At 42.2% G+C, this 27,880-nt stretch overlaps 2 protein-coding genes across 3 annotated transcripts in view; one reads left to right on the top strand and one right to left on the bottom strand.

Moving 5' to 3' along the window:
• The window catches only part of cops7a (COP9 constitutive photomorphogenic homolog subunit 7A), a 96,390-nt gene that overhangs the window by 40,001 nt on the left and 28,509 nt on the right, over positions 1 to 27,880 (top strand). The window lies entirely within an intron of this gene.
• Positions 199 to 27,880, bottom strand: pianp (PILR alpha associated neural protein). Of its 2 annotated transcripts, XM_061914843.1 has the most exons (5): positions 26,911 to 27,866; positions 26,459 to 26,841; positions 26,041 to 26,119; positions 7,559 to 7,702; positions 199 to 766 (listed from the first exon to the last, which is right to left on the bottom strand). In XM_061914843.1, the coding sequence occupies exons 1-5, from the start codon at positions 26,919 to 26,921 to the stop codon at positions 739 to 741; spliced, it is 645 nt and encodes a 214-aa protein (XP_061770827.1). In that variant the 5' UTR covers positions 26,922 to 27,866; the 3' UTR covers positions 199 to 738. The 2 variants fall into 2 exon arrangements, with proteins under 2 accessions (XP_061770827.1, XP_061770828.1); XM_061914844.1 differs by lacking the exon at positions 7,559 to 7,702 and having other exon boundaries at positions 26,911 to 27,880.

The following is a 27,880-nucleotide window of genomic DNA, read 5'->3' as shown; positions in this document are numbered from 1 at the left end:
GTCTTGACTGTCGACGAGAAGGAAGGGAAAAAAAAAAACTTTAGGATTTCTTGCTTCTTGGCAGAAATTCCTCCGCTATCCATTCACGTCTTGAATATTTTATCTGCACGGTGAAAGGAACACTGGGCGGGAACAAAAGGTGCTCGCTATGAGGTGAGTGCCGGGTAATTAAAGAAACAAATCATGAGGAAAACCGCGGAGAATTAGCATTTTTTATCCAACATTCTTGAAGCGGGGAGCATTTTTGGAGCGTGACATGTTAAACACATTTGCCTGTTGGCTGCAGCCCCGATAAACAGCTTTGTCAAAATCCTCCTCTGGAGATGCTGATGCATGATGGCGAGGAATCCGGGCACGGTTTTCTTGGGTTTGAGAGCAGACTGGAAGCACAGGTAGAGAGACTGTGTCCTACAATGGAATGCTGCACGCCTGTTAAACTGTTTGTTTGTCAATTAGTCATGGAGGGTCCGAGCCGTGGAGTCGCAGCTCGGGGGGCCGTGACGCTGACGCAGAGCCGCATCGAGAACATTTAGCACACGGGGAGGGAAGGAAAGAGGCAGCAAGATGAGGTTTTTTTTTTCCTTCTTCTTCTTAAAGACCTCGGGGGTAGCCGAGCAGTGTGCGTTCTGGTCCCTGAACCCATTTCACAGTTTTGGAGAAAATAAAAACGATGCTGCAGGCAAAAAAATGTTGACGCTCCGACGGCAGAAATATTCAGCGTATGGAAAAATAGCCGCCTCAGAGGTTCACCACCGGGATCCTGACACTGCAAGACACAAGACAAGAAAATGTGTGTTTTTAAAAACAAAACAGAAACAGAAACAGGAAGTCTTTTTTTTTTATGTGTGCAAAGTGGAACAGAGAGGCCTGAAGCTCGGGAGAAAGCGACGTACTCCCAAAACTACTCAAGCTGCGTCACAAGGGACCGAGGAGGAGGAGGAGAGCAGCACTATAATTATCCTGATTTGAGATTAACTTTAAGTACCCTTGAACAAAAGCGTCACCCGGTGGATGGCGGCCCGCGTTTTGGGCGCCTTTTCCACAGTGACTCATCACGGTGAGGGGAGTTTAAAAAACAGCAACAACACTCCCGGCCTGAATGCTCCTCAGAGAATAGCACCGCCGTCCAATTATGGAAGGACGCTGCGGAACTCAGACGCGGAGATGGCGACGTGGGTTGTTGCGTTTCATGCTTGTGCTGTTTGCTGCCGTTAAAAAGAACTCTGATGGTTTGATCTGCTGGTCGCCGTCACCTGTTCTCTCCCTCCTTGTGGTGCTCGTCAATCTACAAACCTGTTTCCATATGAGTTGGGAAATTGTGTTAGATGTAAATATAAACAGAATACAATGATTTGCAAATCCTTTTCAACCCATATTCAGTTGAATGCACTACAAAGACAAGATATTTGATGTTCAAACTCATAAACATTTTTTTGTGTGCAAATAATCATTAACTTTAGAATTTGATGCCAGCAACACGTGACAAAGAAGTTGGGAAAGGTGGCAAAAAATACTGATAAAGTTGAGAAATGCTCATCAAACACTTATTTGGAACATCCCACAGGTGTGCAGGCTAATTGGGAACAGGTGGGTGCCATGATTGGCTATAAAAACAGCTTCCCCAAAAAATGCTCAGTCTTTCACAAGAAAGGATGGGGCGAGGTACACCCCTTTGTCCACAACTGTGTGAGCAAATAGTCAAACAGTTTAAGAACAACCTTTCTCAAAGTACAATTGCAAGAAATTTAGGGATTTCAACATCTACGCTCCATAATATCATCAAAAGGTTCAGAGAATCTGGAGAAATCACTCCACGTAAGCGGCATGGCCGGAAACCAACATTGAATGACCGTGACCTTCCATCCCTCAGACGGCACTGTATCAAAAACCGACATCAATCTCTAAAGGATATCACCACATAGGCTCAGGAACACTTCATAAAACCACTGTCACTAAATACAGTTTGTCGCTACATCTGTAAGTGCAAGGTAAAACTATATGAAAAGCGAATGCCATTTATCAACAACACCGCCGACTTCTCTGGGCCCGAGATCATCTAAGATGGACTGATGCAAAGTGGAAAAGTGTTCTGTGGTCTGACGAGTCCACATTTCAAATAGTTTTTGGAAATATTTGACATCGTGTCATCCGGACCAAAGGGGAAGCGAACCATCCAGACTGTTATCGACGCAAAGTGGAAAAGCCAGCATGTGTGATAGTATGGGGGTGCATTAGTGCCCAAGGCATGAGTAACTTACACATCTGTGAAGGCACCATTAATGCTGAAAGGTACATACAGGTTTTGGAACAACATATGCTGCCATCTAAGTGCCGTCTTTTTAATGGACGCCCCTGCTTATTTCAACAAGACAATGCCAAGCCACATTAAGCACGTGTTACAACAGCGTGGCTTTGTAAAAAAAGAGTGCTGGTACTTTCCTGGCCCACCTGCAGTCCAGACATGTCTCCCATGGAAAATGTGTGGTGCATTATGAAGCGTAAAATACGACAGCAGAGACCCTGGACTGTTGAATGACTGAAGCTCTACATAAAACAAAAATGGGAAAGAATTCCACTTTCAAAGCTTCAAAAAATAGTTTCCTCAGTTCCCAAACGTTTATTGAGTGTTGTTAAAAGAAAAGGTGATGTAACACAGTGGTGAACATGCCCTTTCCCAACTACTTTGGCACGTGTTGCAGCCATGAAATTCTAAGTTAATTATTTGCAAAAATATAAATAAAGTTTATGAGTTTGAACATCAAATATGTTGTCTTTGTAGCATATTCAACTGAATATGGCTTGAAAAGGATTTGCAAATCATTGTATTCCATTTATATTTACATCTAACACTATTTCCCAACTCATATGGAAACGGGGTTTGTACATTCTAGAGCAGGCCTGGGCAATTATTTTGACTCGGGGGCCAAATTTAGAGAAACAAATGTGTCTGGGGGCCGGTATATTTCTTTTTAGGAACACTTATACAAAACCTCACAATAATGTTTGATTGAATGCTAAAAACGTTACGACAGACCGCCTTAAAAAACGGAATTTAATTAAACATTTTCCACTGAAGGAGACACCCAGAAAGTACATGACAACAATGTGGGATTTACGATATTAACTATGAACGATAAAACACTGAATATTGACAACATATGAACATCACACCTCCTCTCCATTCACATATTTTACAGAAACGCACAAAAATGCAACAAACACAGTGAAATCAGAACGCAAAGAGTAAAAAAAACAAAAACACCTACAATCAGATATATCACTAAGCTTTAGAACTTTGTTGTAAAAATCTCTTTCTGAGTCTGTCCCTGACACCCGCAGTTCAGGCTCTGCAAACACTCCGTGGAAACACACTACGCACACACTGCTGGTGCCTCGTCTGATGGGCGTTTACTTATATGACCATAGTAACTAATTATATGACCATAGTAACTAATTAGATGACCATAGTAACTAATTAGATGACCATAGTAACTAATTAGATGACCATAGTAACTAATTAGTTGACCATAGTAACTAATTAGATGACCATAGTAACTAATTAGATGACCATAGTAACTAATTAGTTGACCATAGTAACTAATTAGATGACCATAGTAACTAATTAGATGAACATAGTAACTAATTAGTTGACCATAGTAACTAATTAGATGACCATAGTAACTAATTAGATGACCATAGTAACTAATTAGTTGACCATAGTAACTAATTAGATGACCATAGTAACTAATTAGATGACCATAGTAACTAATTAGTTGACCATAGTAACTAATTAGTTGACCATAGTAACTCATTCGATTACCATAGTAATTAATTAAATTACCATAGTAACCTGTATATCAGGCAAAAGTGCAGATTCCAAAGATTGAAATACTTAGTATTACCATGAATTGATTAAGGTGAACCCCGACTTAAACAAGTTGAAAAACTTATTGGGGTGTTACCATTTAGTGGTCAATTGTACGGAATATGTACTGTACTGTGCAATCTACTAATAAAAGTTTCAATGAAGACTTAGGGTGACTTGAAAACATCACTGCAAATCATAATGGCAGCTATAGTTTCGATCCTAAAGACCTAAAAAAAATTTGGGGGAATGTCCGGCGGCCAGATTGAAAAGCTTAACGGGCTGCATGTGGCCCCCGGGCCTTAATTTGCCCAGATCTGTTCTAGAGGCGTTTTCTCAACTCCGGTAATAAAAACAGCAGAATATAAAAAAAAATGTTTTAGTGTTCAACCCAGATGATGACATCTTGGTTTGTAATATTTGAATGATATACGTCAGGGGTTTCAAACTCAAATACAGAGTGGGCCAAAATTCTAAACTGAACAAAGCTGCGGGCCAAAGTTGAACAAATGAACCTTTTAATAGGGACCCAAACAAGTTTTGCATTGAATATTGAACAAGCAAGGCTTAAATAACTTTATAAAGACTTGCAAAATCCAGTTTTCTTGATAGCGGGGGTGTATATTGTAGAGTCCCGGAAGAGTTAGTGCTGCAAGGGGTTCTGGGTATTTGTTCTGTTGTGTTTATGTTGTGTTACTGTGCGGATGTTCTCCCGAAATGTGTTTGTCATTCTTGTTTGGTGTGGGTTCACAGTGTGGTGTAACAGTGTTAAAGTTGTTTATACGGCCATCCTCAGTGTAACCTGTATGGCTGTTGACCAAGTATGCCTTGCATTCACTTGTGTGTGTGTAGAAGCCGCATATATTACGTGACTGTTTGTATGGAGGAAAAGCGGACGTGGCGACAGGTTGTAGAGGATGCTAAAAGCAGTAACTTTAATATTGTTGTCCGGGTGGAAATTCGGGAGAATGGTTTCTCTGGGAGATTTTTTGGGGGGGGGGCACTGAAATTTGTGATTCTCCTGGAAAGATCGGGAGGGTTGGCAAGTATGAGAATTAGCGTTGAATGCGGTGATACAGCGGCACCGCCACTTTATAATACTGGCGGGCCAGCTCTAATGTTCATTTATTATTGCCTCAAGGGCCAAATGAAATTACACGGGGGCCAGAGTTTGACAGCCATGATGTACGTCATATGTCATAAAAGCTTATGTTCTTCACTGCTAAACCTTTGGTCTCATGACAAAAACACCAGTGTGAGCGTATAGTAGTGTTGTCCCAATACCAATATTTTGGTACCGGTACCAAAATATATTTTGGTACTTTTTTGAATAATGGGGACCAAAAAAAATGTCATTATTGGCTTTATTTTAACATAAAATCTTAGGGTACATTAAACATATTTTTTCTTATTGCAGGTTTGTCCTTAAATAAAATGGTGAACATACAAGAAAACTTGCATCTTAGTAGTAAGTAAGCAAACAAAGGCTCCTCATTAGTCTGCTGACATATGCAGTAACAAAATGTGTCATTCTATTCTTTTGTCAACATTATTAAGGACAAGTGGTAGAAAATTAAGTAATAATCTACTTGTTCATTCACTGTTAATATCTGCTTACTTTGTCTTTTAACATGTTTTATCTACACTTCTGTTAAAATGTAATAACCACTTATTCTTCTGTGTTTTGATACTTTACACTAGTTTTGGATGATACCACAAATTTAGGTATCAATCCGATACCAAGTAGTTATAGCATTATACATCGGTCATAATTTAAGTCCTCATGTGTCCAGGGACATATTTACTGAGTTTATAAGCATAATAAACATTTGAAAAGAAAAGAAAGAAACATTTTTGATGCTTAAAAAAATGTCACTTTAAGAATAGTATGGACTAGATACGCTCCTGTACTTGGTATCAATACAGTGGATGTCAGGTGTAGATCCACCCATGGTGTTTGTTTACTTTGTGACGCCGGTGAGCTACGGTGTGTAGTGAAGCATGTTTAGCTATTCCTCGTCCTGCAGGGATGATGCTTGTAAGAAACATACTTTATTTGTCGCCATGGAGGCGAGGATTAGTGATTTAGATGGACTTTAGCCGCTCGCTAGCTAGTCATGTCTTAAAGAACCACTTCCTGAGGGCGTTTCAGTGTTATAACTTCACTTTTATTGTTAGTTTTTAAGCCAAAATGCATCCGTTCTCCCTTTTCTGTCTACACACTGTCTGCTTGTAAGTACTCTGTGATTGTGTGCTGCCGAACATGCTCCTCTGCTCGTAAACCAGCAATATCATGGCGTGACGATGACGACGAGGGGCCAGGAGCTGGGGGGCCAGTTCTTTTTAGAGGCGGTATAATACATTCTTGCCAACCTTGAGACCTCCGATATCAAGAGGTGGGTGGTGGAGAGTTGGGGGCGTGGTCGAGTGTGGGGCGGAGGCGTGGTTTGGGCCGGGGGCGTGGTTAAGAGGGGAGGAGTATAATTCACCAACTCGAGTATTTCATATATATTTCAAATATATATAAATATATATATATATGTATGAAATACTTGACTTTCAGTGAATTCTAGCTATATATATTTATTATATTATATATATATATATAAATAAAAGAAATAGTTGAATTTCAGTTCTACTAACTGTACTGTGCTTGCTGGTTACTAAAAAAAACAACAACACTTACCTTTCACTATTTGAGTAACCTTTGTTCTGCCATTAGCGTATTGGCGAGCGATCTATTGACTTCTTCGTTTTGTGACACGGTTCTTAAATGGCTCTTTGAATGGCAAAGCATACCGATCCCAGAACCATGTATATCAAATATTTCCAGATGATTCAACCGCCACCCGCCTGAATCTAATTAAAATCTATTTTTTCGTCATGTCACCCGCCCGACCCGCGACTCCGCGGATGAGACTGCAAACCGCGCATCTCTAGTAGACACATAGAATCATCATATTGCTGTGATATACCGTATTTCCTTGAATTGCTGCAGGACATATAGTATGCACCTGCCTTGAATTACTGCTGGGTCCAACTCGCTTCGCAAAATAATTAGCGCATGCTTAGTATTACCGCCTGGTCAAACTCGTGATGTCACGAGTGACACTTCCCCTGTCATGGAGGAGGCTGATTTCAATACCGGTAATTTGAAATCGCATAAAGGGAAGAAAATTAAGAGCTATTCAGTAGGATTTAAGGTCCAAGCTTACATCACACTCACATTTTTACTGCATGCCTTTGGTAAGTGTCGGAGTGACAAGAGGTTTTAAAATAATTAGCGCATGCTTATATTTACTGCATGCCTTTGGTAAGTGCAGGAGTGAGAAGAGGTTTTAAATTAATTAGCGCCCCAATTCAAGGAAATACAGTATGTATCAAGTGTTCATTAAAGACTAAGGCAAAATACCGAGATATATATCATATATCGCGGCATGGCCTAAAAATATGTCAATATTAAAAAAAGGCCATATCGCCCAGCCCTAACTCTGCTCTAGACATAAACCACCACCCACATGTACACCTTTAGAAGCTGCAAACTTGGAGTGTAAAGTAAAGTGAGAAGGAGTGTGTTCCAATACTCAGTAAGCTGCAGTTGGCCACATAGCAGCCACCATGTTTGTGGAGAACATGAAGTCTATTAAAGGCCTGTTTCGGCCCACAAACATGGACATACACACAAGTCGTTACCTCTCTCGGTCGGCGAAGGAGGAGGTGCTGTGCAGCGTCTGGCGGCTCTCCTCCGAAGCAAGGGAGCATGGGAGCGCGCGGGAGAGGGGGGGGGCCACGCCGCCAGAGAGCGGGGGCGGATGCCGGGAACAACTGCGATCGTAACTAAGGGGAGAAGAAGCAAGGAATGTGAGGTTTAGGGCAGAGGAAGAACATGAAAGAGCGTCAGGAACAGCAGAGTCACTCCAACATTGATGAAGTCGTTAAAGTTGTGAGGGAGGATCATTGAACTCCTGCAAAAAGGGGAGGGAAGGATGCAACAAGGGAGGGAAGGATGCAACAAGGGGAGGGAAGGATGCAAAAAGGGGAGGGAAGGATGCTACAAGGCCGAGCAAAGACAGGGTGACTTCAAGTCAGAGGAGAGAGTCCAGGGGGATGTTACACTGTTGGATTTTATAGGGCTAAAAAGTCTCAGGTGATGTTTATGATCTTTTAAAGCTGAGGTTTACAGTCCATATTAAGACATGAGGCGGCCATCTTTCCTTCTGTTTATTTGATGGGCACAGTGCATCCATCAATAATGTTTACTGTACAACACAAATATACAGTTCTATTCATTTCTAACAGTCAAACAGTACTGTAGAGTTTTACAAATAACTACCATGTACATGTCAGATGTCACAGACACTGGGAGAAAAAGCCGCTTTTAAGAAATAGTAGTTTATGTCATTTTTAATTAGACAATTGTAAAAATATATATATATATATAAATTTTTTTTGTTCTGTAAATAACTACGTCAAATTCCATGTACATTTCGTAAATCACAAACAATTGGAGGGAAAAGCCACTTTAAAAAATAGTTTTGTGAATAGGGTAACACGGTCCCAAGAGCTAGCTTCTGTAGCCGAGGATCAGACCGCCAAGTGCCCTGTCTTCGGCTGCCGCCCAGCTCACATTGCACCCGACCTCTATGCCCCCCCCCCTATGGGTGGTGAACCCATTGGAGGGATGACCCATGTTGCCTCTTCGGGCTGTGCCCGGCCGGGCCCCATGGGGACAGGCCCGGCCACCAGGCGTTCACCATCGTGCCCCAACTCCGGGCCTGGCTCTCCGGGCTGGGGAGGAGACCCTGCCCCAAGTGGAGGAGTTCAAGTACCGAGGAGTCTTGTTCACGAGTGGGGGAAGAGTGGATCGTGAGATCGACAGGCGGATCGGTGCGGCGTCTTCAGTAATGCGGACGTTGTACCGATCCGTTGTGGTGAAGAAGGAGCTGAGCCGGAAGGCAAAGCTCTCAATTTACCGGTCGATCTACGTTCCCATCCTCACCTATGGTCATGAGCTTTGGGTCATGACCGAAAGGATAAGATCACGGGTACAAGCGGCCCAAATGAGTTTCCAGGTCTCTCCCTTAGAGATAGGGTGAGAAGCTCTGTCATCCGGGAGGAACTCAAAGTAAAGCCGCTGCTCCTCCACATCGAGAGGAGCCAGATGAGGTGGTTCGGGCATCTGGTCAGGATGCCACCCGAACGCCTCCCTAGGGAGGTGTTTAGGGCACGTCCAACAGGTAGGAGGCCACGGGGAAGACCCAGGACACGTTGGGAAGACTATGTCTCCCGGCTGGCCTGGGAACGCCTCGGGATCCCCCGGGAAGAGCTAGACCAAGTGGCTGGGGAGAGGGAAGTCTGGGCTTCCCTGCTTAGGCTGCTGTCCCCGCGACCCGACCTCGGATAAGCGGAAGAAGATGGATGGATGGATGGATGGTAACACGGTGGAACAGGGGTTAGTGTATGTACCTTAGGGCTGGGCGATATATAGGATATATCACGGGTTCGTCTATGTGCGATATAGAAAATGACTATATCGTAATATTGGAGTATATGTTCTCAGGCAGTTGCTTTTAGCTGCGGGCATTACAGGTTCTTCACACTCTTTCCGCTCTCCTTCTCACAGACAAGCAGTCGCACCTTCTTACACACGTCACACACGTCACACACGTATACACCCTTGCCTAGCAGAGAGGTAGCAGACTGGTTAACGTTAGCTGTGATGCTAACGTAGCTGTACGAGTAATACGGGAGAAAGAAAATGTGGATCTGGTAACAAATAAAGGAAGACTTAATTCCCAATAAAAACAGCAGGGGGTCCATTGTCGGGCGGTGGTTTGGCTTCAAGCGGGAATATGTCGAACAAACAACTGTAATTTGTCAAGTGTGGGGCAAAAGCGTTGCTACAAAAAGTAGCATTATTGCTAATATGTAGCATCATTTGAAAAGTCACTCGCTAGAGAATGAAGAGAATTTAATCACGTCTGTAGTAAAATACCACATAGTAAGGACCAATACTATTTTTGATTTCCTATTATGCAGCTCATTTTTATTTGACACTTAAAATGTCTCTGACAATCTTGCACTTTCTGTTTTGGAAATGACCATGAATTGATTAACGTGGACTTTGACTTAAACAAGTTGAAAAACTTATTGGGGTGTTACCATTTAGTGGTCAATTGTACGGAATATGTACTGTACTGTGCAATCTACTAATAAAAGTTTCAATCAATCAATCAAAAGACATGAATGTTTGTGCCACTGCTTAATAACTTTTTAATAAATACAGTTTTGGTCAATTGACTTAGTTGTGATTTCCCTCTCTGCATGAAAGTTTAAAAGTAGCATATATTAATGCAGTATGAAGAAGAATGTTTGAATGTAGACACATAGAATCATCATACTGCTGTCATTATATGTATCAAGTGTTCATTCAAGGCCAGGGCAAAATATCGTAATATATATCGTAAATCGCGATATGGCCTAAAAATATCGAGATATTAAAAAAAGGCCATATCGCCCAGCCCTAATGTGCCTCACAATACGAAGGTCCTGAGTAGTCCGAAGTTCATATATATATTTTAGATGTATACACATATATATAAAAGTTTACATTATATGCAAATTATTGATGCTTGGTCATGAAAGCCACTTTCAAACTTCACAAAATCTAACAGTTCCGTTAAAATGAAATGTAAAATACTTTTTATTATGTCTTGCAACGAGCAGCTCGGTGCGACAGGGGTTAGTGCGTCTGCCTCACAATACGAAGGTCCTGAGTTCAATCCCAGGCTCGGGAACTTTCTGTGTGGAGTTTGCATGTTCTCCCCGTGACTGCGTGGGTTCCCTCCGGGTACTCCGGCTTCTTCCCACCTCCAAAGACATGCACCTGGGGATAGGTTGATTGGCAACACTAAATGGTCCCTAGAGTGTGAATGTTGTCTGTCTATCTGTGTTGGCCCTGCGATGAGGTGGCGACTTGTCCAGGGTGTACCCCGCCTTCCGCCCGATTGCAGCTGAGATAAGCTCCAGCACCCCGCGTGACCCCAAAAGGGACATGCGTTAGGAAATTGATGGCTTTTGTGAATAACCACCTTAGATTTAATGTCAATTTTGGATATCAGACAATTGTAAAAATTGATTGTAAAAAAAGAAAAAAAAGGCCAACTACCTTAAATTTTATATACATTTTAGATACTGCGATGAGGTGGCGACTTGTCCAGGGTGTACCCTGCCTTTCGCCCGATTGTAGCTGAGATAGGCGCCAGCGCCCCCCGTGACCCCGAAAGGGAATAAGCGGTAGAAAATGGATGGATGGATGGATGGATAAATAAAAGTAAAAAAAGACCTTTTTAAAATGTTCTTGTAAATAACTACCTTAAATTATTTGTAAATTTCAGATATCATAAATAGTTGTAAAAAATACCCTTTAAAATGAGTTTTGTAAATAACTACCTCAATTTCCACGTACATTTCAGATATCACAAAAACTGAAAAAAGCCGCATTTAAAAAAATTATTTTTTTTAAAACCCTTTCTTAAATTTTACCTAAATGTTTGATTTCACAGAAAATTTTATAAGAAAAATACATTAAAAATATATAGTTTTGTAAATAACTACTTTGCCATTTTGGTAAATGTCATAATACAAACAATCGTGAGAAAAAAAACAGAACACAATTGTTTTATAAATAACTACATTTCAGGAACAACACACATTTATATAAAACGACCCTTTAAAAATACTTATAAAAAAAACATAAGAAAAATACAATTTATGTTTAGTTTCATTCGAAAAATAATGTACAAAAACATTAATTTTACGATGACGTCACATTGCGGTCCAAAAATGAAAGTACGTGGACAAGTTTTCTCACTGGGGATGTTGCAGAAACTTGACAGACTACAAGTGAGGACAATGACGAGACAAGAACGAGGCAGCTGCTTAAAAATGCTTTGGTCGCTGCAAATCAGTTTTCGATGTGCTTTGCCAATTTCGGATTAAAGTTAAAAGGAGCTAACCAGAACATTCCACAATGGCATTAGAAACATTGCCATCCTCGTCCAAGACTACATGTTGGGTGACTACCAAAAAATGGATGCTAAAAACACTCTGCCTGGTCTGTGGTCATTTTGCACTTAGGATTTGATGCTTTGCTCGTCTTGGTTTTATACACAATACATGATAAATACATATCTTGACATCACACAATAATGTCCAACCTGGATATATGCTAGCAGCCTCTTGTGTGTCAGAGTTTGTTTGTGTTGAACCCCAAGATGCAGAGGAGGAGGAAGGCATGGAGTGAGAAAACATGATTTATTTAAAACACTAAGACAAAAAACAAACAAAGGGTACAAACAAAAAGCGCGCACGTGGGCGGATAACAACCAAGAAGGCCTAGCGTGGAAGCTAGCAGGTATCGAGCAAGAAACAGAAGTCGTACTTATAATATGAAAACAAACTTGGAAGCAGGGAACAAAAGACAATAAGCTACAAACCACTATCAAATATAGCGTACCGCAACGCTGCATTGACATGATACGACACGACACGACAGGTAGCAACGACAATAATCCAGGAACTGACTGGAGGAGAAAAACAGACTCAAATAGAAGTGGGCTGATTGACACCAGGTGTGGCCAGGGGGAAACAGTGCACAGGGGAAAAAAAACGGAAACAGACAAAATAAGAGCGCTGACAGGAACTAAAAACAGGAAATACTAAACACACAGAGCAAACCAAGACAAATGCAGAAGAAACAAACTAACTGTCAGGGGAAAGCCTGACACTGTGTTCCCTTTTAGACAAGGATCAATAAAGTATTCTGATTTAAATCTCCAATAAAAGTCATTTTTGGAAAGATTATTTCAGATTTCCTAATAAAAGTATAATGTACATTTGTAAAAACCTGTGGAGGATAGCTTGCTGAATACTTAATGAAGCCACAGAGTTATTTGTTACCACGTCCATAAAAGACAAATCCAGTGTCCTCATTCTCCCCTTTGCTGCAACACCTGTCCTCGGCCTCCATCACGCTCAACAACACCCGGCTCACGATCTTCGTGGAAAACAACAGAGAGTGCAATATGTTGCTCTTCTCAGCTCATAATGAACTGGACCGTGGCCACTTTCTACTATACGCTAGCATTTCAGTCCATCTGCAGCGCCCCAGCCCCCTCGCTTCCAACACATGGCGTTATTTACACATTTATGACACCCGAGCGCCAGCCAGTCTATCACGCCATGGAAGTGGAGAACGAGAATGTGCAGTTTGAATAAGGTCACTTTGCTTTGGCTCCACAGCGTAGGAGGTTGGTGAAGGAAGTTGGGCTGCCTTCACACTTGTGGTTCGGTACTCTGGTCTCGGACCTTAAATTGAAATGGGACACTTAAAGTCCTACTGAAAGCCACTACTAGCCACCACACAGTCTGATAGTTTATATATCAATGATGAAATATTAACATTGCAACACATGACAATACGGCCGCTTTAGTTTACTAAATTGCAATTTTAAATTTCGCGCTGAAGTATCCTGCTGAAACGTAGCGGTATGATGATGTCACGTATTGTAGAGAACATTTGGTTCCAGCACAATTCCCAGCTATAAGTTGTCTGTTTTCATTGCAAAATTCCACAGTATTCTGGACAACTGTGTTGCTAAATCTTTTACAATTTGTTCAATGAATAATGAAGACGTCAAAGAAGAAAGCTGTAGTTGGGAAGCGGTGTACTGCGGCCGCCTTTAGCAACACAAACACAGCCGGTGTTTCATTGTTTACATTCCCGAAAGATGACGGTGAAGCTTTGTTATGGAACAGAGAGGTCAAGCAAACACGGTTGAATTGGACCACACACACAAAGTACAGTGTTTTATGTAGCGGTCATTTCGAAAGATCGTATTTCGAAGAGGTGAGAAGCTCTGCCATCCGGGAGGAACTCAAAGTAAAGCCGCTGCTCCTTCACATGGAGAGGAGCCAGATGAGGTGGTTCGGGCATCTGGTCAGGATGCCACCCGAACGCCTCCCTAGGGAGGTGTTTAGGGCACGTCCAACCGGTAGGAGGCCACGGGGAAGACCCAGGACACGTTGGGAAGACTATGTCTCCCGGCTGGCCTGGGAACGCCTCGGGATCCCCTGGGAAGAGCTAGACGAAGTGGCTGGGGAGAGGGAAGTCTGGGTTTCCCTGCTTAAGCTGTTGCCCCCGCGACCCGACCTCGGATAAGCGGAAGATGATGGATGGATGGATGGTGTTTCAAAGAGGGTCCCTTGCGAAGGGCAGAGATGGGCATCACCCTTTGACTGGTGCTGAAGAAAGGTGCGGGGCCGACCTTCAGGTTGTACAGGCACGACTATATAATCTCACTAAAACACTAGTAACACAATAAGCAGATAAAGGATTTTCCCGAATTATCCTAGTAAATTTGTCTAATATCTGAATCGCTTCCATTGTATAGTCTTTTTCTTCTTTTTTTTTCTAGTCCTTCACTCTCACTTTCCTCATCCTTGAATCTTTCATCCTCGCTCAAATTAATGAGGAAATTGTCGCTTTCTCGGTCCGAATCGCTCTCGCTGCTGGTGGCCATGATTGTAAACAATGTTCAGATGTGAGGAGCTCCACAACCCGTGACATCACGCACACATCGTCTGGTACTTCCGGTACAGGCAAGGCTTTTTTATTAGCGACCAAAAGTTGCGAACTTTATCGTGGATGTTCTCTACTAAATCCTTTCAGCAAAAATATGGCAATATGGCGAAATGATGAAGTATGACACATAGAATGGAGCTGCTATCCCCCTTTAAATAAGAACATCTCATTTCAGTAGGCCTTTATTAAATGCAACTCCACACCAGAATGTCTGTCATGGGACCAAAGGCTGCACAGTTAAGAATTCATCGGGCAGCTTTTGTGACATATTCCAGGATGGAATTTAAATATTCCAAACCAAAATGTTGTTTGTTGGGTTAAATAAGTATGGCAGTGTTGCCCACAGGACTGCAATCTACTTGTGGTGGTGCTGGCACGCGTTGAGAAGCACATTACCTGCATGTGAATGTTCTCATTCATCCAGGTCATTACAATCTCAAGTCATTGAATCAATCACATCTGGAAAAAGAATAGTCTCTCAACTGAGAAGGATTCATCAGTTCATTGTCACAGACTTAGATAGGCAACTCTAGTCTGAGAGGATGGTGCAGGATCTAAGGTGTCTTCTAGAAGAGGGGGCGTGTCCCGACCACAGGGGTTTGTTTTTGTGTCATTTTGTCAAAAGAGATTTCAACAGATTTAACGCTGCTCACTTTTTGGGAAAAAGAGTATCTTTTGCATGTGTCAAATTCACTTTATTTGGCCTGCAAAAGCCTGGAAATATGAAGCACCTTATCTTTCTTTCGTAATGTATTCATTCTTCCAATTTAGACAGAATAATTGCATGCATACAATTACATGTTTTTTTAACTTTGATATTATCAGATGCATACATGTAATACCCACAGGTTTTTATTAAACGTTGTGGAACTCTGAAGCCCAAAATGGGCATTACATGTGTACCTAGTTTTTACATTGAATTGTGCTTTTGGTTGCAACAAGAATATGACATAAAAACAAACTATACACACGTTCCCTTAAGACCCCTGTCAGCTACATTGACCCCATTACAACTGCCATGTGTTGACAGACTATCATTCTGGTATATTGTTTACACCAGGAAAACCACAGGAAAAATCTATCCATCCATCCATCCATTTTCTACCGCTTATTCCCTTTCGGGGTCGCGGGGGGCGCTGGCGCCTATCTCAGCTACAATCGGGCGGAAGGTGGGGTACACCCTGGACAAGTCGCCACCTCATCGCAGGGCCAACACAGATAGACAGACAACTAGTTCTTGCTAATTGAAAAACAAGAAAATAAATGTTGGTGTAATATTGCCCCTTAACCACCAGATGGTGCCAGAAAACCATGATGCATAATTTTCAGAGCTTTGATGAGCGTAAATAGGTAAAACTGCCATTAAAACCGCTGAAATTATCCAAAGCAGTAATATATAACATGGCACACACACACTATATATATATATATATATATATATATATATTTATATATATATATATATAGATATAATTTTTTTTTTATCAATCCAACAAACCACTACACAGCAATATCAATCAATCAATCAATCAATGATTATTTATGTAGCCCTAAATCACTAGTGTCTCAAAGGGCTGCACAAACCACTACGACATCCTCGGTAGGCCCACATAAGGGCAAGGAAAACTCACACCCAGTGGGACGTCGGTGACAATGATGACTATGAGAACCTTGGAGAGGAGGAAAGCAATGGATGTCGAGCGGGTCTAACATGATACTGTGAAAGTTCAATCCACAATGGATCCAACACAGTCGTGAGAGTCCAGTCCAAAGCGGATTAAATAAACAGAACAATTGAGAGAAGACACAAACACCACACAGAACAAACCAAAAGTAGTGAAACAAAAATGAATATTATCAACAACAGTATCAATATTAGTTATAATTTCAGCATAGCAGTGATTAAAAATCCCTCATTGACATTATCATTAGACATTTATAAAAATAATAAAAAAGAACAATAGTGTCACAGTGGCTTACACTTGCATGGCATCTCATAAACTGGACAACACACTGTGTCCAATGTTTTTGGTTAGTTTAATAGTTAAAACAAATTTACATTATTGCAATCAGTTGATAAAACATTGTCCTTTACAATTATAAAAGCTTTTTTTTTCAAAAATCTACTACTCTGCTAGCATGTCAGCAGACTGGGGTAGATCCTGCTGAAATCTATGTATTGAATCAATACAGAATCGGAAAAATATCGTTTTTGAATCGTTGATCGCATTGAATCGAAAAAATCGATTTCTAATCGAATCGCAACCCCAAGAATTGATATTGAATCGAATCGTGGGACACCCAAAGATTCACAGCCCTAATTACAATAATGTTAGAAAGCCAAGAACCTCGAGGAAATCCAGGGTATTGAGGGGGAACAGGTATTGAGGGGGACAGGTATTGAGGGGAACAGGTATTGGGGGGAACAGGTATTGAGGGGAACAGGTATTGAGGGGAACAGGTATTGAGGGGAACAGGTATTGAGAGCAAGAAAGAAAATCCCTGCTAAGCAAAGGAGGCCCAAGTGGGAGGAGGGAGCTTTTGATCATGTAAGACTGAGGGGGCAAATCTGAGCGGAGAAGTATGAAAAGGGACTATGAAGTGGAACAAATTATACTGTTCCAGGCGCTGAATTGAAAAATGACGATAGGCAGTAAGGGGGAAGAGAACGAACATATAAATAAGCCACATAAAAAAAAAATATATATATATATATATATATATATATCTTGACAGAGGAAGATGCAGGGAAAACAAGGCGGGAAAAGACCCGGCGGTCAAATCAAGTTGACATCATTGGTGTGATCAGCAAAGCGTGGAAGTGTTGCACTACATCACCTGGATGAGTCCCCATTGCCCGCTAATAACCACGCTCTCCAGCAGAAGGAACGCCCATCCGGGTGTTGGCGGCGTAATGCTAGGTGGAATATTACACATCTTTAAGAGTGATGGCAAATCTTGAAAGGTGTTGTTTGTACACGTTTGAACAAGCTGTCCTTTCTGTCTTGTCATGTTTCCTGTCATCTCCTGAGCCACTCTTTTGTTTTGTGTGATTCTCAAGATGTGGTACTGCTAACACACAGGATCCATCAAGGGATCAACAAAATGATATTATAAATAGGAAGGGGTACCTTTTCATAGTTGAATCCATACGGTACCAATTTCTGCTACTTGGGAATCGATACTGGTATGCAGCAGTACCAATTTTTGGTACTTGTGTTTGTGTTAATAGATGTTAACTGTTTAATAATAAAATCTGATTTGTATTTAACACTTAAAACTATGCTGATAATAATAACTGTGCTGTCCAGTAATTCTATCTTATTTTCTTACATGTCTGAGTCTCCTTTGCAAGTATTGTAGAGTAAAGTACATTTTGCATGCAGTTGCAAGTCCCGGACTAAGATGTCAGTATCCTACAAAGTGTGTATACTGTAAGTATTGTACTTAGTACGCATACCTGTGTTGTCCAGTAATTCTATCTTATTTTCTTACATGTCTGAGTCTCATTTGCAAGTATTGTAAAGTAAATTTTTCATGTAAATGAAATTCCCGGACTTAGATGTCAGTATCCTACAAAGTGTGTATACTGTAAGTATTGTACTTAGTACGCATAACTGTGCTGTCCAGTTGTTCTATCTTTTTTTCTTACATCTCTGAGTCTCCATCCATCCATCCATTTCCTACCGCTTATTCCCTTTGGGGTTGCGGGCGGCGCTATCTCAGCTACAATCGGGCAGAAGGCAGTGTACACCCTGGACAAGTCGCCACCTCATCACAGGGCCAACACAGATAGACAGACAACATTCACACTCACATTCACACACTAGGGACCATTTTAGTGTTGCCAATCACTCTCATTTGCAAGTATTGTAGAGTAAAGTACATTTTGCATGCAGTTGCAATTTCCAGACTTGGTTGTCAGTATCCTACAAAGTGTGTATACTGTAAGAATTGCACTCAGTACGCATCAGTTGTAGTTTTGATTAACAAACTCGTAGGTGTGGAAAATGGCGTGTTATGCTAATCGGTAACATGTGTATGGCATACCTATGGGCATCGAGCTAGCATTTTGAAAAGTGTAGCCTTACTGTACATTTGAGCACCATTTTGATTCGTTGACATGGAAAATGAAGACATTACCTAAAGGTAGTTCGGTGGAGTCCGCTCTGAGTGTTTGTTTCTGCGCCAAGTGCTTAAGCCGGTGCCGAGTCTGCAACCGGACATGACGTCGCGTGCTACAAAGGTTTTGAAATATGGTATCGTCTGATTTTAAGTGAACTGATACCTGGTAGAAACGACAAAATTCACTCGGTACCAACCCCTAATTATAGAAATGTGAAAAAAATGTTCAAATACAGACTTATTAAGTAAATATTTTCTGAATTTAAACTCAACACCTCACCTACTTTACACCAACGTGATGGTGTGGTCTTTATCACATGTTCATGCGTACATTTTCTGTACCAACAATCCCAGGGGTAGGGAACCTGCGGCTCTAGAGCCAGATGTGGCTCTTTTGATGACTGCATCTGGCTCTCAGATACATTTTAGCTGACATTGCTTAACACGATAAGTAATTAATGATTCCGCTGGTAATCACAGGGTTAAAAATAACGTTCAAAATTAAAAACATTCTAATGCATTTTATTCCATCAATCCAAGAAGTCGCATTTATGGTAAGAAGTATTTTATTTATTGTTAGTCCAACTAAAAAATGCACACATTTAGTTGTATTCAGTGTTAAAAAATATTGGTAACACTTTAGTATGGGGAACATATTCTAAGTAACAAAGACTTAATTAAGAGTTATTTGGACACTAGGGGACCATATAAGGGTTAGGGGTACTAATAAGCAATAATTCTGAGGTAATTGAGGGAAGACTCTTAGTTTATGGCTTACTGCTTGTAAAATAAGGCCATGCAGAAAAAGGCATTAATAAGTACTTAAAAATGACAAATTAAGAGCCAATATGTTACAAAATTGCATGTTAACAAGCAACTGATTCATGGTGAATATGTTCAAAGTATTACCAAAATATAATATGGCTCTCACGGAAATACATTTTTAAAATATTTGGCTTTCATGGCTGTCTCAGCCAAAAAGGTTCCCGACCTTTGACCTATCCGGTTCACAAGTGGAGGGGAAACCAGCTCCGTGAACCAGGATCTTGGCAAATGAAAGCCCTTGTAATACATGACATGTAACTTTGTTTCGTACAAAATCCTTCTGAATTCCTGCAAGAACAAAACTTCAATGGGCTGACAGATTACTTTGTAGGCCCCACCTATACTTGTGTGAGCTTTGAATGAGTCCCAAAGTCCTCAAAGTCCATATAAAGTGAGTAATTGGTGGTCTGAAAAGGAAACTACAGCTGCCCATAATCCTGCGCAGGATCAAATTCGGTCTTGAAAACAGGCGAGGACGTCATCCTCGCGCTTAGCTTGTAGTTGTCAGTCGGTGTAAGAGATGGAAGTTTTAAAGAAAGGGCTGAAGTTCCTCTGCTGTTCATCTTAAGGCTGAGACCCAAACTAGATCCAGAAGATTTAGTGAAGCTCAGCTGCGTGCTGTGGTGTCTGCTCAATGGCTGCAAGGGAAGCTGAACTTCCCCTTTTAAAGTCCACTGACTGATTGATTGATTGATACTTTTATTAGTAGATTGCACAGTACAGTACATATTCCGTACAATTGACCACTAAATGGTAACACCCCAATAAGTTTTTCAACTTGTTTAAGTCGGGGTCCACCTCATACTTGCCAATCCTCACGGATTTTCCGGGAGACTCCCGAAATTTAGCGCCTCTCCCGAAAACCTCCCAGGACAAATTTTCTCCCGAAAATGTCCCAAAATTCAGACGGAGCTGGAGGCCACGCCCCCTCCAGCTCCATGAGGACTTGAGTGACGTGTCTAAGAGCGCGTCTGCCCAATGGCGTTATAATTGTAGAATGATCGAGGACGAGTTTCTTGGTTTATTGTTAGGCAGTTTCATTAACGTCCTCCCAGCGCAGTAACAACACACAACAGCAGTCACGTTTACGTCTATCACTCCACCGTAAGGCAGTTCGTCTGCCGTAAACAGCATGTGACACTCTTAAACGGGACAATATTGCCATCTACTGTACATGCACCACAACACCTCCAGGCAACTTCAACCCTTTAATCCTCCTCATTCACATCCCATCTCCTCGGATTGTAAATAACCTAATGTAAATAATCAAATGTACTTCTAATGTATATACTTGTTCTTATGCTATGTGAACTCACTATGTTCTCTGCTGGCTGTACATATCCTACTAAGTCACACCTACACTGTTTCAATGTCCATTTCTCTGTTGATGCAATTGTTAATGACTGAAGTACTGATATCAACCAAAGCTCCTCATCCCACCCCCCGGATTGTAAATAATGTAAATAATTCAATGTATATACTATGATGATTAACTTGTGTGATGACTGTATTATGTTGATAGTATTTATTTGTACCATGAATTGATTAACGTGGACCCCGACTTAAACAAGTTGAAAAACTTATTGGGGTGTTACCATTTAGTGGTCAATTGTACGGAATATGTACTGAACTGTGCAATCTACTAATAAAAGTATCAATCAATCAATCAATCAATCATGCATATGTGATAATAACTGGGCGATATTGCCGTTTTTTAATACCGCGATATTTTTAGGCTGTATCGCGATATACGATATATATTACGATATTTTGCCTTAGCCTTGAATGAACACTTGATGCATATAATGACAGCAGTATGATGATTCTATGTGTCTACATTCAAACATTCTTCTTCATACTGCATTCATATATGCTACTTTTAAACTTTCATGCAGAGAAGGAAATCACAACTAAGTCAATTGACCTAAACTGTGTTTATTAAAGTTATTAGCAGGTGACTTTTCAAATGATGCTACATATTAGCAGTAATGCTACTTTTGGTAGCAACGCTTTAGCACCACACTTGACAAATTAAAGTTGTCTATTCGACATATTCCCGCTTGAAGCCGAACCACCGCCAGACGATGGACCCCCTGCTGTTTTTATTGGGAATTAATTCTTCCTTCATTTGTTACCAGATTTGAACCTTCTTTCTCTCGCAACAACCCGCTAGCATCACAGCTAACGTTAGCGACGCCACTACCTCTCTGCTGGGCAGGGCGTATACGTATGTGACGTATGACGTGACAGTAAGTGACGTATGTAAGAATGTGCGCCTGCTTGTCTGTGAGAAGGAGACACAGAAAAGAGCGAGGAGAGTGTAATGTCTGCAGCTGCGTGAGAACATCTACTCAAATATTACGATATACTCATTTTTTATATCGCACAGAGACAACCCCGTGATATATATCGTATATCGATATATCACCCAGCCATACAATAACATCTACTTTAGAAAGTGCAGTGCACAACTGCGCACACAGAAGCTGTAAATATACTGAACCTGTGGCAGTCCCACCAGAACTCGAGCTAGGACCCTTGCAACCTCAAACCAAGGAAAAACCCCCTTAAGCACTTGCACTGATTCTGCAGATTTCTAGAACTGCTTATCCATGTTTCATGTAGTAGTGAAGGACATCGGTAAGATGCTGCCCCCTAGTGCTTTGGAGTATGGCCCAATCAATCAATCAATCAATCAATGTTTATTTATATAGCCCTAAATCACAAGTGTCTCAAAGGGCTGCACAAGCAACAACGATATCCTCGGTTCAGAGGCCACGTAAGGGCAAGGAAAAACTCACATCCCAGTGGGATGTCAATGAGAATGACTATGAGAAACCTTGGATAGGACTGCAGATGTGGGTGACCGGATGCAATGGACGTCGAGTGGGTCTAGCATAATATTGTGAAAGTCCAGTCCACAGTGGATCTAACATAATAGTGAGAGTCCAACCCTGACTTAACATTAAACCAACCTCCAACATCAACAACAACCCTAATCCATCAAAGCAGGGGTGCCCATTACGTTGATCTCGAGCTACCGAGCCATCGTTGACGGTGTGTCAGTTGATTGAAATAGACCTAAAAATTAGCGATCATCAATCTTCACCAAGACTTTACTTTCGTCACTTGATTGACATTCAGGGCACCCGAGGGTCTTGTGAGATGATGCTGGCTGCTGCCAGATCAGTATTAAGAAAAAACGACCGACAGGAAGGCGAGAAATGCTTTTGATTTCAACAGACTCTCACACCGTACCCATACTTTTGCCAATCCTCCCGATTTTCCCGGGAGACTCCCGAATTTCAGTGCCCCTCCCGGGGCAACCATTCTCCCGATTTCCACCCAAACAACAATTTTGGGGGCGTGCCTTGAAGGCACTGCCTTTTAGCGTCTTCCACATCCTGTCTACACGTCCGCTTTTCCACCATACAAATAGCGTGCCGGCCCAGTCACATGATATATGCAGCTGTTACACACACACATAAGTGAATGCAATTCCTACTTGGTCAACAGCCATACAGGTCACACTGAGGGTGGCCGTATAAACAACTTTTACACTGTTACAAATATGCGCCACACAGTGAACCCACACCAAACGAGAATGACAAACACATTTCGGGAGAACATCCGCAACGTAACACAACATAAACACAACAGAACAAATATCCAGAACCCCTTGCAGCACTAACTCTTCCGGGAAACTAAAATATACAAATCCAATCCAATCCACTTTATTTGTGTAGCACATTAAAAGCCTACTGATATGAGATTGTTTTATTTAAAGGGGGATAGCAGGTCCATTCTATGTGTCATACTTCATCATTTCGCGATATTGCCATATTTTTGCTGAAAGGATTTAGTAGAGAACATCCACGATAAAGTTTGCAACTTTTGTTCGCTAATAAAAAAGCCTTGCCTGTACCGGAAGTAGCAGACGATGACATCACAAGTGTGAGGGCTCCTCACGTCCTCACATTGTTTATAATGTGAGCGTCCAGCAGCAAGAGCTATTTGGACCGAGAAAACGACAATTTCCCCATTAATTTGAGTGAGGATGAAAGATTCGTGGATGAAGAAATTTAGAGTGAAGGACTAGAAAAAAAATAAAGTTAAAAAAAAAAGGCGATTGCATTTGGAGCGATTCAAATGTTTTAAGGCACATTTACTAGGATAATTCTGGGAAATCTCTTATCTTTCTAGTGTTGCTAGTGTTTTAGTGAGTTTAATAGTACCTGATAGTTAGAGGGGTGTGGCCACGGGTGTGTTGACACCAGTCTCTGAATGAAGTCACAAAGCTACAGCAGGACAGAAGCTCAGCTGATCTCGGGTAAGAGGCGACTTTTTACCACAATTTTCTCACCGAAACCTGCCGGTTGACAAGTGGTCGGGATCCATGTTCGCTTGACCGCTGTGATCCATAGTAAAGCTTCACCTCCGGGAATTTTAAACAAGGAATCACCGTGTGTTTGTGTGGCTAAAGGCTAAAGCTTCCCACCTACATCTTTCTTCTTTGACTTCTCCATTATTAATTGAACAAATTGCAAAAGATTCAGCAACACAGATGTCCAAAATACTGTGTAATTATGCGATGAAAAGAGAGGACTTTTAGCCGCTTGTGGTGCTGGGCTAATATGTCCCCTGCAATCACGTAGGTCATCATTCAGCAACGTTTTCAGCAGGAAACTTTGCGGGAAATTTAAAATTGCAATTTAGTAAACTAAAGCGGCCGTATTGGCATGTGTTGCAATGTTAATATTTCATCATTGATATATAAACTATCAGACTGTGTAGTAGTGGCTTTCAGTAGGTCTTTAACACGTACCAATTGTGAAGCTTGCAGACAGAAACTAAAGTAATACCTTTTGTTTTGCAATTTATTAACGCACCTTCCATGAACCCCATCAATGACTGAAATCCAATCCAATCCACTTTATTTGTGTAGCACATTAAAACAACATAAATGTTTCCAAAGTGCTGCACAACACTGTTGACAAACTAGTGAGCATCCTGGATGATGCCAGTCACCCTCTGCATAGTGTTATCAGTAGCCAGAGGAGCCTGTTCAGTTCTAGACTGCTTCATCCCAAGTGCAGGACTAATAGACTCAAAAACTCCTTTGTCCCACACGCCATTAGACTGTACAACTCCTCTTTGGGGCGGGGGGCGGGGGGCACAGGGATGCCAGGGGATGCAAAACAATAACAGTGCAATATGTTTTCATAACATGGTCACTACTGCCTACTTTGTCTTGTTATATTCTTATTTTACTGTTATATTTTTATTAACATTGTTGCTTTTTATTTTTTATTCTTATTGTAATATTTCTCTATTTTGTTTCCATTTAAACCCCAATTATTTACTTTTCACTTTAATTTAAATTGATCTCAACTCTGTACACTGCTGCTGGAATTTTAATTTTCCTGAAGGAATCAATAAAGTACTATCTATCTATCTATCTATCTATCTATCTATCTATCTATCTATCTATCTATCTATCTATCTACAGCAGTAAAAACAATATTTAAATGTCCTAAGCTCCACAGATGACTGAATTGAAAAAAATAAAACCAATATAAAAATAAATATGATTAAAAACGATTTTTTTAATGATTATTTGCAAACAAAAAATTGTTTGTCAGTTTGAACATCAAATATGTTGTCTTTGTAGCATATTCAACTGAATATGGCTTGAAAAGGATTTGCAAATCATTGTATTCTGTTTATATTTACATCTAACACAATTTCCCAACTCATATGGAAACGGGGTTTGTAAAACAATGAATAGAAATCAAAATTCCATCCATCCATCCATTTTCTATGGCTTATTTTCTTTTGGGTCGTGGGGGGACGCTGGTGCCTATCTCAGTTACAATCGGGCGGAAGGCGGGGTACACCCTGGACAATTTGCCACCTTGTCACAGGGCCAACACAGATAGACAACATTCACACATCCATCCATCCATTTTCTACCGCTTATTCCCTTTTGGGGTCGCGGGGGGCGCTGGCGCCTATCTCAGCTACAATCGGGCGGAAGGCGGGGTACACCCTGGACAATTTGCCACCTCGTCGCAGGGCCAACACAGATAGACGGACAACATTCACACACTAGGGCCAATTTAGTGTTGCCAATCAACCTATCCCCAGGTGCATGTCTTTGGAGGTGGGAGGGGCCTATCCCCAGGTGTATGTCTTTGTGGGTGGGAGGAAGCCGGAGTACCCGCAGGGAACCCACGCAGTCACGGGGAGAACATGCAAACTCCACACAGAAAGCTCCCGAGCCCTGGATTGAACCCAGGACCTTCGTATTGTGAGGCAGACGCACTAACCCCTCTTCCACCGTGCTGACCAGAAATCAAAATCAAAAGAAAACACAGAGGACCACACAACTCACGTAGTGTTAAAAGCCAAAGAATAAAAGTGACAGAACACACCTGTCTTGTGCACACACTGAAGTGAGCCCGAAGAAACTGTTAGATATGCTTTGACTGGTGATTGCTCTTTTACTACAAACTCCATAAAAATAGAACGACAGTAGAAAAAGCAGTCACGTTCTCATAAACAAAGAAGGACTTCCTACCAGAGTTTGGCGGTGATGATGATTGCAGTCAGGATGAGCAGCGAGGAGATGGTCACAGTGACGTAGAACTGAGGGTCCACTGTCACACACACACACACACACACACAGAGAGAGAGAGAGAGTATTACCGTGTATAATTGGACTTAGAGGAAAAGAGACAAATCAGCAGAGACAGGTGAAATTGGACGTGTGATTAGGACGCCAGCCTCCAACTCCACAACAGACATCCCGCCGTGACGGCGACCAGTTCCTCGCCGTGAGTGATGCCAACTTTATGAGGCTTTCCAGGCAACGGCCGCGGCTGACTGCGCTCAGCGGGACGTCAGCCTTCACCCGGGTGACAGCTAATTCCCGGGAAGACTCCCGGCAGTAAAGTGCCACCTTTTTTTTTCCCCATTTTTATTCTTACGATGCCCACCTTCTTCCTCCAGCTCCGTCCCCTCCGCCTGCGTCCTCCCGTCCTCTTGGCTCCAAGACCCGTCTTGAGGGCGCGTGCTGGCATCAGGTCGGGGCCAGTCCTCGGAGGCGGCCACAGGAGTGCCGGCCTCTCGCTGGTCCCCTTGCTGGCGCAGGTGCTCCGTTTCCTGGCTGGAGAGGAAGTGGTAGGTGTCGTCCTCCAGAGGCTGCGTGGGTCCCCACACCACCGCCCAGAGAGGGGTGGGCGTCACCTGGGTGGTGACGGACAGCTGGACGGAGAGGGCGTCCACCCGCTCCTCGCCGTCGTCACGGTTACAGGTGGAGGGCTGCGTCGCCAGGGCGACCAGGACGAGGGCAGTCAGTCGTGCGACAGGAGAGACGGAGCTGAGGAAGAAGAGGGAGAAGTTTAGAAAAAAAAAAAAGCGCCCTGCCTCGGATGATTTGTTGCCTTACCGTCTCTCCATCGCTTGGCCGTGTTCACTGAGACGCCACCACGCCGATCATCTCTGGAAGATAAGACAGACGAAGAGGAGAGGGAGAAAGACGGAAGGGGGGAGGGTCCGGCTCGCCAGATAACAAGGATAGTGATGGCAGAATTCCAGCTCTAATCTCCTCTAAATGTCCACGCTCCCCCGGGCCATTGAAGTTTAACGCTCAATTATGCATCACTCGCAACACCTCAACACAAGAAAAGTCCACATCCATCACACACTCCGCTCCGGTCCTCCAACGCCTGCTCATAAATCTTCATCAGCCCAACACCAAGTCCAAATGACACTTTGAGCGGCGCCAGGCAACTTCTCATCTACAACTGCTGCCTAAATGCCAAGCAAAATGTCACTCAAACACACACACACACACACACACACACACACACAGTACGACACGTATCACTTCTCATGCCTACCTCTGGCAACTGGAGAGAGGGAATGAGACAGCGAGTGAGGGGAAAAGAGGGGAGAGCAAGGGAGGAGAAGAGGGGGGGGGGGGGGAGAAGCATTGGTTGCCTTAGCGACCGAGACATGTAGAGTCCACCAGAGAGCGAGCGAGGGAGAGAGGGAGGGGCGACTGAGAGATTTAAATGCTAATTATGTGTGTGTGTGTTTTTAAAAAGGTTTCAAATTAAATGGGTGTCGAAGAGAGATATGTGACGAACAAAAAGATCATTTCATAGGAAGGGAGGATGGGAAAAAAAAGTTGAGGAGGGGTGAAGAGGAAGTAAAATAGAATTTACACTCATTTACATAGATTGTGGGGCTTCACGGTGGAAGAGGGGTTTGTGTGTCTGCCTCACAATATGAAGGTCCTGAGTAGTCAGGGTTCAATCCCGGGCTCGGGATCTTTCTGTGTGGAGTTTGCATGTTCTCCCCGTGACTGCGTGGGTTCCCTCCGGGTACTCCGGCTCCCTCCCACCTCCAAAGAC

The sequence above is a fragment of the Nerophis ophidion genome, linkage group LG11 (assembly GCF_033978795.1).
Source record: "Nerophis ophidion isolate RoL-2023_Sa linkage group LG11, RoL_Noph_v1.0, whole genome shotgun sequence".
NCBI lineage: Eukaryota > Metazoa > Chordata > Actinopteri > Syngnathiformes > Syngnathidae > Nerophis > Nerophis ophidion.
The sequence above is the reverse complement of the archived record's forward strand: the minus strand, read 5'-3'. Positions and strand labels throughout refer to the sequence as shown.

Excerpts from the sequence above, each read along its gene's own strand:
- pianp (XM_061914843.1), bottom strand. Across the intron at positions 7,703-26,040 it reads ATCATCACCGCCAAACTCTG|TTACGATCGCAGTTGTTCCC; the intron begins GTAGGAAGTCCT and ends TTCTCCCCTTAG. Across the intron at positions 767-7,558 it reads TCCTTCGCCGACCGAGAGAG|TGTCAGGATCCCGGTGGTGA; the intron begins GTAACGACTTGT and ends TGTGTCTTGCAG.